The sequence below is a fragment of the Malurus melanocephalus genome, unplaced genomic scaffold, assembly GCF_030028575.1.
Source record: "Malurus melanocephalus ecotype Western Australia unplaced genomic scaffold, MMel_1.1 scaffold_10, whole genome shotgun sequence".
In the NCBI taxonomy this organism is placed as follows: domain Eukaryota; kingdom Metazoa; phylum Chordata; class Aves; order Passeriformes; family Maluridae; genus Malurus; species Malurus melanocephalus.
Window position 1 is genome coordinate 5,189,143 of NW_026623242.1, and position 10,369 is coordinate 5,199,511.

The following is a 10,369-nucleotide window of genomic DNA, read 5'->3' on the forward strand; positions in this document are numbered from 1 at the left end:
AAAAGGCCGTGTTTTCACCTAGTTTCAAATGAAAGGTCACTAACCTAAAAGGCACTGAGCCACACCCTTCTAGCAGAATAATTTCCACTGCATGCGCAGGTGATCAAAATACCAAAACCTAGCAAAAACACTCCAACAGAGTCCTGAAATTAAGTGTGCCTCTACCTTCTCCTCAATGCATTTGTTCACATGTACAATAAGTAATAGCTGCTTTGCTGGTGCACTTCATTTTGTGACGTTTTAGAGTTTCAGGAAACTCAAATACCTCTAACTTCCTTTAAAATAAGGGAAGGGGCTCAAACAAAAAGAGAAACACGATTTTTTTTAAGACACTCTTGCAAAAAGGAAATAAACTAAGAATATATTTAAAGGTAAGTAACACAACTTTATGCTTTCCCTGCAGCACAATCTCTATGTAAAGACACTTACTTTGTTCCATATTCTCTCTAAAAACCCATCAGGATAATACTAATAAATCTGTTTATGACTGGTATGCAATGAAGGTTATGGTTTGTCTGATATTTTAAAATGAAGCTGTGAGTTTGTTTCCTAGACAACAAAATGGAGGTTGTGCAGTAGATTAACTAAGGATTTAAGAATATTGCATTAAGATAGTTTATTAACATCAAGACAAAGACACATAAAAATAATCAGCTTTTACAGAAATAAAAGCATAATATAGTAATAAATCTTGCCCATTTAGCAAAAGTTATCACCGCAACTGAGGCTGCGTATTGTCTGGTCTTTCACTGAATTACCTTCAACTTTCACCTTCCCAGAGTTCTCTAACCTTTATGTTTAACACTCCACATCAAACTCCTAAATGTTTCCATTATGAAACCTTCCCTTTAGGCAGATGGATATTATCTAAATATATTCTCTTACTTTCTCAAACAACATAGCAGCAGATTTTCTTCACCAACCTTGCCAAGTCTGTACAGCTATTGTAGGTCTACTAAACTGTACTTAGGGAAAGARAATGATCTTTCTACTTAGTCTTTTCTTGTCCAGATTATACTGACAGGAAAAAATCTTCATCCTTTGAGTAAAAATGTTCACTATCCGAGGAGACGATAAACACCTTGGGTGGTGAATTACTTTTTTTTCTTTTTTTTCTTTTCATCTGCTGCCATTTTTAACTTAACTTCTTCCTCAGGAAGTGCTCCCAATTTCTTCTTCTTTGCATTCTTTACCTTCTCTTTGATGGCTTCAATATCAATCTTTTTCTCAGTGGAGGCTAGACAGTAAGAAATACAAAGGTAACAGACATGAATTTTAGTTCTTAAAAATGTTAACAGTCTACAAGAAGACTATATATACACAAAGTATACTGAATTCTGTGGCATTGGTTAAGACTCATGTTCACTTGTGATTTTATAAAATATTGTGATGATCATTTTTGTTGAAATTAGTATTAATCTAGAAATCTTATTCAGCAGAATCTGAAGAACAGTTACATAAAAAAATTCCATGCATCTGAAGAGATGCCACACCCTACARACATACAAACTATTGTCACCCATTCCTCGGAATACAGATGTACTCCTCTGAATTAATACATACATACTGTCTTAGACGAAAGCCTATTGGCTTGATTAATCTCTCATATGAAAAGAAAAATGCTGAGTGCTTATATCCAGAGAAGCTTTTACGGCATTTTTTCTTTCTGGAAGTAACTGAAGCACTAATATCCCAAACATGCCTGTCCCGTCCTTATATGCTCTCTTTGGCCATCCATTAATTGCCGCTCTCAAAAAAAGGTTGGGRAAGGGTGGGTTGAGGGAATATGATATAGATTTTTTACTCCTGCATGAAAACCTTTATTAAAAACTTCTGCAGGGAGTGCCAGAATACTGAAGTTAAACACATAGTGCTGGGCAATATGAATAACCTACACTTATGTTCACATAGGTGATGGCATTTTCTCTTTTARGCTCAAGCCATGAGTTTGGATCAAATTTTCCTATCTCACATAGTTAATTCCTAAATCTAATGGTGGGTACCAGCTGTCTTCTTTGGATTTTAGTTCTTCTCTACATACAAAACATTCTTGTCATCTATTCTTTGAAGGATTTCAGTTCAAAACACACAACAGCTAGAAAAGCATCATATTTGACAGTGCAGGCAACAACAGATCATTGGAAATTTACTACCATCACAACAAAAGAGAGTACTGAATCAATGCTGCAAAACACATGCTTTTCAAGAAACAGAAACTTTTAAATTCAAAGAAATGGTGCAATATATAATGTAACAATATGTAGGTAGTATAGCTAATACTGTATCTAGTACAATGAATATGAAGCATCACCAGTGAAAACTGTGTTTCTCTAGTGCATTAAAAATAAATCATTTGAGAACATAAGCTCTTACTCTGCACACAATGTGCTTTTACTTAAACTTTTAGCAAAGCTATTTACCCTATCTTGTACCAAAGTTGTGATGTAATTTGTTCAAGTAAGTATTGCTTTCTGTTTACAAAAGCCACTTGAATGTAAAAGTCGTGGCAGCTTCATGGTGAAAATGAAAGGCAAAAAATCGATAAATCCAGGACAACCAAATGAGATTGACTCTTCAACAGAGAACTGCCATTTTATAGGTATAGAATTATTGACTAGATGACCTTTCTATCCCTGGCAACTCTAGGCATGGATCTAACCACCAGGATTTTTTTGCATGACCTTTCTTTTTTCTAGGCTGTGTATTTGCAAAATCACTCAGCCTAGAAATTGACAAGAGATGGTTTTACAACAGGAGAAAAAGTGGTTACCTTTCTTCATTTTCACAACTGGCTTTTCCTTTGGTGGGATAAAAGCTTTATTTCTTTCTTCTTGTCTTTTCTTGATTGCATCTGCTTGCTTTGCCTAAAGWTATCAATAAAAAGGTCAAGTAGCAATAGAGCAGGGCAAAAAGGATAAAAAAAAAAGAAATCAGATTSCAAGTCAGCAGTCAAATGCTTTTTGACTGGACACCAGATTAGTAAAACTTTACCTTTATCTCTTCCATTTGCTTGCGTTTCTTCTGTCTTTCTTTCAAAAAGTATTCGCCACTTGCCAATTCTTTATCAATCTGTGTATGACAAGTAGCAAGAAGCCTTAGTTAATTCTGCATTATAAGCCAGATGTATAGTATCAAGGAATCAGAACGAGTCAGAAAAAGCCTCCCAACCTCTTTTTACAAAGAACACAATTTCAAGTTGTGCTATATTCCTGGTTGACCAAATAAAGTTTCCACTGACCTGGCTTTCTGGCTGTGGAGGTGGGAATGGTGTGTACTCCTTCTTAGTATTTTTCTTCTTGGGCTCCTTGCGCTTTTTCAAGTTCTTCCGCTTGAATTTAGGCAAAAATCTTTCCCAACTCTGTGTCCTCAGTTCAGGATCTTTTGCTAACTCCCTTTTGATCATCAAAGTCTTCAGTAGTTTCAGAATGTCACAGAGAAGTTATCAAAAAAAGAGTATTACAGTAGAAGCCAAGAGATCCAAAATAGAAATTTCATTAGACTTTTTTACAGTGCATATGCTACATCCAAAACTTACATATCTCACTTCATTAAGAGCAGAGGGGCTTAAATATGAACAGCAGAACCAGACAGATACATGTCTCACAACAACAACAGGATGCACTGGAGAAGGTACTTCAGTTTAAATGAGCAAGTATCAAGCAAACAAAGGTAAGAAAGTTTATACACACTTTTTTCCTCTGTTAATGTTGCTATGTTAATGGTGTTATGGCAATATATATTAGTAAAATGGAGGATAGCAAAGTCAGTGTTTTTTATAAAGCAGCACACTACAGAAGTTATAAAAAATAGATTGCCACACAGAAACATGTCAGTTATTAACACACAACTCTCTGGGAAGAAATAGTATTTTCTTGTAAACAGASATGCACCACACTAACCTTGATATTATAAATGGGATGTATATTCTTCATTGTGTCCAGAACAACTTTTCTAACCTGTATTGAACACAAAAACAGAAAACTCAGCAAGTATTTCATATGCCGATCAATTAGAACATCAGCTATACTATCTTGCTTCTTCTCCCTGCCTCTGCCTCCCCAAAGTATTAAGTTTTAAAATTACAGAAACACTAAGGTTGGAGAAGACATCCAGGATCATTGGTTCCAGCCTTTAAAAAGCTAAAGCACAGGTTAACTAGAGGGCACAGAAGTTCCAACAAAATTGTCATGCTTCTGATAGTCTCCAGCAGGCCCCAAAAACATTAATTTCACGTTAAAATCAATCTTACGGTGTCATGAGGAACTTCCTTTTGACAAACGTTCTTCTCCCACATAATTATTAAAATATATACTTTTATATATATTATTTATATATATACAGATACTTTTTCTTCCAAGACAGAAAAATCTGAGTCCAAGCAAAATTCAGCAGCTGAGATGACAGGACCACGTTCATGCAAATGTAGCTCACTAACACATAGCTGAAAAGTCTGTGAAATACTGCTGAGGTTGCCAGATTTTGTGTATCGCCCACTCTCGAGCTGGGAGCAGCGGTTTGTATTTGCTACACAAACAGCTCATCTATCTCCTCTTACCTCTTTTAGCCCACTAAAGGGTCCAAGAGCCGAAACTGTGTTGCCTTGCACCATAATATAACAGTTTGTTAAGAGTTCCAGGGCCTACACCAAAAAAAGAAATAATATGAAGACCTAATACAAATTTGGGTCTCAGAATTGTCTGGTTACTATGCCTACAGGAAATACCTTCAGAGTAGATCCTTTTGGACCAAGAAGCCGCGCTCTTCTTTTTATAAAAGTCTCTCTTTTTCTCACCAGAGAGCCTATCTTAATGATGTCACATGCAACATCATCCTGAAGGATACGAACGGCCTAAAAAGACAAGATGCAGGCAATGTCATCTGAATGCAAATGTGTTACTCATAAGAGTCAAGAGAATACTTCAGTTTATTCTTATCATTTTGCTTTCAGAGATATTTGCTTTAAATGCATATTTTGACTCATTTGAAATTCCCACATTTTTAAACATAGTGGGAAGTATTTTGATAGAATACAAGTAAGTATTCTTCTTATATTAATACAAGTAATACRTTTTGCAAGTATTATGATAGAATACAAGTATGATGTTATGATAGAATTTAAGACAAAGGATAAGCATTATAAGAGGTTAAAAGTTCCAGGATTTAATACAGACCTGCTCAAATGGAACGCTTCTTGCCAGAAGTTTTATTAAATCTCTGGCCCTAATGATTGCATATGGGTCAAAAGTCTTCTTAGTGGTAGTGACAGTCATGCTTCCTTCAATTAGATCCAGTGCTGCATTCACATACTGCAAAATTTGAAACAGTGAAACAATCTCATAATTCAGCTTTGACAGTAAGCAGTTAAAAAACAGAAGGACATATACTGAATGCAGATGTATTTTCCAAAATTTTTAACTTTTAGATTAAGAAAATTCACACACACACACAGATAAAAACCAGACTGAATATGTGTCACAAAGCCCAAAGCACCACCTCTTTCATCTCCCTGAATTCAATCACAACAAAGCTGTCAGTGCCTGGATGATATTTGTTGCTGCAGATTACTTTGCTGACAGCATTTGTAAACAACTGCAAGACTAGCTATACAGTTCTTCACTGATTTTGATGCCAACAAAAAATGACACCAATTCAAAATGCAAGCATGATAGCAATTTACAAATACAGTATGAGAAAAGCAACCTGCACTGTTTTGATTAGCTTAAATAAGACCTGTATGTCCCAAAAGATAAAGTGCARTATCACAATTATTAAGAATTCATACATGTTCACCCAAGGCTTTTTGGACAAGTGGCCAGCACTCTTTCAAGTACGCTTCTCTATACTTCGGGAACAGTGTCGCAAAACTGCTTTCTTCCAGCAGCCCTTTGGGATTATCCTCTCTTGTAAAGGCTGGCTCTTTCCATCCATCTGGCACAGTGAGAAGTTCAGATTCATCAACTGTTATTAAAAAAAAAAAAAAAAAAGGCTATTGTTATGTGTAGATTGGTTTAATACAGCAACCGCTGTTGAATGCGGTTTGCATCTCTTCGGACCTTAGAAAAGTTACTGCTTTAAATTATTACTATTTCTTAGAAAAGAAGAAATCGTCAGCTGAGATACGCGCTGGTGATCTGGTATATGCAAGATTATCATGCAAGGATATGATACAAGAACAGGGCACAGACTGAAGCGAGGAACCCAAGTACCTCGAGGGCGAGCGCACCACAACACGGCGCGGCCGCTGCCGGCCCCATGCACCCGCCAGCCGCCTCTACCCTCCGCAGCGCCCCAGGCAGGGACCCTCAACCCGCGGCCCTCCCGGCGGGCCGCCAGCCTCGCACGGTCCCGCATCTCGCCCCCACCTGGCGCCGCTTTCTTCTTGTTCTTGTTCTTGTGCTTTTCTTTCTGCTTGGGCCCCGGCCCGGGCCCGGCCTCCTCCTCGGGCACGGCCGCCATGTCCGCGCGCGCGCCGGAAGGGGCGGGCCGAGGGCTTTCCCCCGCGCCGGGCGTGAGCGGCCTGCTCGGACAGCACGGGGGAAACACCCCGCCGCGTCAACACGGGTACCTGAAAACACGTGCATAAATGCTCGAGGCGCTGTGGTGCTCATAACTAAAAAAGGGATTCCTGGTGAGACCTAATTTATCTGGGGTATGCGCTGTATCCTCCTCCCTGATCCTTCCTGTRCCTGTAACTGAGCATTTCCTTCAAGGAAAGAGCAAGAATGTGCCTCCTCCGCTCTGTTTATAGAGACCATGAAAAGCCAATGGAGTGAAAAACTCGAAGAGACCTTTAAGAGCAAGAACACTCTGAGGCAGGATAGTGTTGTCTTTGGCAGGTGTTCACATCTGTTCATAAAAACCTGTACTCTACAGTGTTTAATCACCTAAATGATGGTAAAATATATTTCTATAGCCTGATCTATACCTAAGTGAAATATTAGTTTGAAAATCAACTTTGAACCGCCCCCCCACCTCCCCCCCAAACTTTCCTTCGGACCCGGCTGCTGGCTTTTCCCAGCCCGCACCCTCTGCCAGCCCTTTCCCTACCCCCTCTCCCACAACGAACAGGACTCCCAAGATCCCTCCTACCTGCACGCTTGACATCGAGTTGATACAAGCTTTCAGCCATTTATTTTCATTTCTGGCTGCCAACATCCCTGAATCGGGGAGCCCGCTTTGGGAGCGCTTCCCACAGCAGGAGCAGGGGAAGGGGAAGGGGAAGCGGCGCGGSTCTCGGCAGAGGGTGCTGGCAGTCCCTGCGACCCTTGGCGAGGGGGGATATCCATTCCCGGTGTCGCTAGATGGCACTGGCCGCCGCACTAAGGGCAGCATCCCGAGCCCAGCTGCCGTCCGCCCATGGCTCCCGCGGGAGGGACGGAGGCGGTGCGGAATGTGCTCCCCCTCCGCCCACGCAGCCCTGCCTCTCCCGGCACCGGCCTTGGGGTGCCGGGTGCCATCGAGGGAGAGGTTCCGTGCCCCTGGACAAGCACAGGGAGGCACATTTGCCTCTCTCAGCTCTTGGACACAGAAGTTTTCTGGGGCCGCTTGCTGGGCTGGTATTCCTCAGCGCTGCTAAGCCTTTGAGCATGGGAGGGGTGGTCTTGCCCGGGCACAGGTACCCGGTCGATGCGAAGGAAGGGCTGGGGGTCCTGGGGAGGCGGCACAGTGCTCATCTCTGTCGCCTGAAACCTGGCCACGTGTTGCCAAAGCGCAGCAAAGCAGATTTGGAAAAAGTGAGAGAGGCGCTAATTAGTTTTGTTCAACACTTACTTAGTGTTTGACACCCTTGTGCTGCAGGTCACCAAAAAAATCACGGGAGCGGGCTGTGGAAGGGGTACTGAGTACTTGGCGATGAGGAATAAGCCTCATGGCTTATGGAATGAGAGGAGAGAGGTAGAGAGGCTGCAGTCCATGGAGCGTTGAKAGTGTGAAGAGCTACAGGCTGCAGCCACCAGCCTGCCAACCTCCCGGGCAGTGTGCTTGCTTCATGTGTCGTCCCCCACCTGTGCAGTGGCAGTGACAGCCTACTCATGTGCCCACTCCTCTCCTGCATCCCAGCCCCTGTGCCAGCTGCTGCAGCAGGAGCATTACCGAGACCCCAGGCCCCTGTGCTGGAGGAGAATTGAACAGTGCCTTGTGTAAGGGGGCAAGGGACTGGGGCTTTGTGACTTCTTTTCAAACGATGGGCAACCCCTCTGGACCAATGCTGCACTGAAGCATTTCTATGCCTGATCAAGACTTTGAAAATGTCAGATACATTGGAAATAACAGAAAATAGAGACAGTAATGCTAACAGCCTTAGAAGCTGTGATTTGGGAAGGGCCCTCTTTCTTTAAAGGAGGCTGTAATTTCTYATGTTTCCTCTTAACCCAGTATCTGTGCTCTGGCTGGATACAAGGAAGCCACTTCCCTAAATTCCTAGTAGGAACAGGATGCTCCCACAGACTTGCTCTGCTTCTCCAGGCAGCCTTCTTGCTCTCCAGAGCAAGAATTTTTACTATATAATTGTTACTATTCACAGCTCAAATGCAATAACCAGCCATTGCTCATCTGGCAGGGTTAGGAAGCTGAGGACGGCTAGCTACAGGGACAGTGGCTATTGAGGAGACAGGTACTGATGCTGGTGTCCAGGTGACTGGGATGGGGATTCTGCAACCCCACAAGAGTAGGGTCCTCTGCATGGTGGTTTGAAGCTGAGCTCTCAGGCAGGAGGGACAGTGTGAGTGTCTGTGCAGTGGTGGGGCACAGTTACCACATGTGGGGATGCTGTGAATCCCTGCCCTCCACCACCCCTTCCCCCAGGGCCTGCATGCCCTCCCAGTTCTTCCAGAAGCAAAAAGGTGCTTTTTCAAAAAGCAGCACATAACATGTTCAGTGTTCTGTCAGCCCAGTGTGGGATGCAGAGACCYAGGTGCAAAGGGTTCCTTTGAAGACCTTTGTCTGAATAGTACAGATCCTACTGGATCCTACAGATCCTATCTGGCAAGACCCCTACACCTGCTGGAGCCAGAGCTGGTCTTGGGAGGACCTGGGTCAGCTGTGTGTGTGGTTGTGTATATGCAAGCAGTTTTTCCTCTTMAAAGCAAAGTGAAGGAATGAAACAGCACAGCCTCCCTTACATGCATTTCAGGCAACACGGTAAAAAGGGCAGACCACTGCTGTTAGAATGAAGGTGCCTCTTTATTATGCAGTGAAGTAATTATTTCTCAGTCAGAAKATAGGATTCCAGCCACTTGGCACTTCCTTATGTGCCATTTTCCAATCCCAAAGAGCAACTTGGGATTTTGTGATAATTCAAGCAATCAGATGAGCTCATGCACATGGCATTCATTCGCTGGAAACGCCACACAGATTCCATTCAGCCTTAGCACTCATAAATCCATGTGACACTTTTATCTATTTATAAACTTTTAACAGCAGGTTATGATTGTTATGCAAGCCATTTTCCAGGATTAATAAGCAGCTTTTGTTGATGGCAGCGAGAAGAGCCATTAACTGCTCTGGGACAGTCATTAATCTGTAGTAAATGCTAAGCATCTGGATCATTTCTGTGTAATTTAATAATCAATACTGCTTTTTGGTTYGAATAACCGGAGAATTGTATTTCAAATTTATCTTGGCTCAGGGTGTTCTTAATTCTTTTAGTTTACAACAGGGCAAGAAACATGTACACGGGTAAGTGAGAGCTTCTCCTGGTGTAACAGGCTCTTAAATGAATCATGTATTTCACATAAAACCTGTCAAGTTATCAAAATATCATTCAAACTGGCCACCAAAACCAATTCATTGGATTGGATGGAGAAAAAAAAAAATCATGTGTTGTCCTTTTTCTGTTATAACAGAGTGYTTTCATTATTGGAATAAAATTAGGTCATTGAGTGACCTGACCCTGGGAGGTAGCCCGGCAGAATTAAAAGAATCAAACAGAAACTTCTCTTGCCCAGCCACTCTCAGAAAAATGCGTTTTATTTCATGGCCATCATGACCTCTGTGCCCTCAGGCAGATGAGGCTGTGRTGTTCATTTCTCTTTACTGTCTCCCTCTCCCTCATCTTTTATCTTTCTGCTCACTGGTGTGAGTCACTTCTCCAGTTTTGTTTTGTTCTTGTTTTTGCTGTTGAATCCATTGATCTGGAAAGGTGCTCACAGATGATGGTATTGGTACCCATTGCAGACCTGGCCAGGGACAACACACTGCAGTGGGGCTGCTGCCTTCTCTGTGGACGGCTGGGGAAATGCCCCAAGAGAGTTCATCTTTCCTTTTAAAGAGAGCAAARCAAAGAACCTTTGAAAGAGGTTCAGTACCTGCTGAACCCTAAGAGTAACAAGGAGCTGAAAATGAGAGGACTGTAAACCATAAATGCATCTTA

At 42.0% G+C, this 10,369-nt stretch overlaps 1 protein-coding gene across 3 annotated transcripts; it reads right to left on the reverse strand.

The window, feature by feature from the left end:
* Positions 1 to 392: 392 nt before the first annotated feature.
* Positions 393 to 7,244, reverse strand: KRR1 (KRR1 small subunit processome component homolog). 3 transcript variants are annotated; one of them, XM_057378002.1, is made up of 10 exons: positions 6,207 to 6,356; positions 5,783 to 5,958; positions 5,172 to 5,306; positions 4,724 to 4,849; positions 4,556 to 4,639; positions 3,900 to 3,956; positions 3,239 to 3,409; positions 2,992 to 3,069; positions 2,771 to 2,864; positions 393 to 1,237 (listed from the first exon to the last, which is right to left on the reverse strand). In XM_057378002.1, the coding sequence occupies exons 1-10, from the start codon at positions 6,349 to 6,351 to the stop codon at positions 1,095 to 1,097; spliced, it is 1,209 nt and encodes a 402-aa protein (XP_057233985.1). In that variant the 5' UTR covers positions 6,352 to 6,356; the 3' UTR covers positions 393 to 1,094. The 3 variants fall into 3 exon arrangements, with proteins under 3 accessions (XP_057233985.1, XP_057234002.1, XP_057233992.1); XM_057378019.1 differs by lacking the exon at positions 6,207 to 6,356 and adding an exon at positions 7,090 to 7,244 and having other exon boundaries at positions 394 to 1,237; XM_057378009.1 differs by lacking the exon at positions 6,207 to 6,356 and adding an exon at positions 6,363 to 6,497 and having other exon boundaries at positions 394 to 1,237.
* Between the last annotated feature and the right edge of the window lie 3,125 nt (positions 7,245 to 10,369).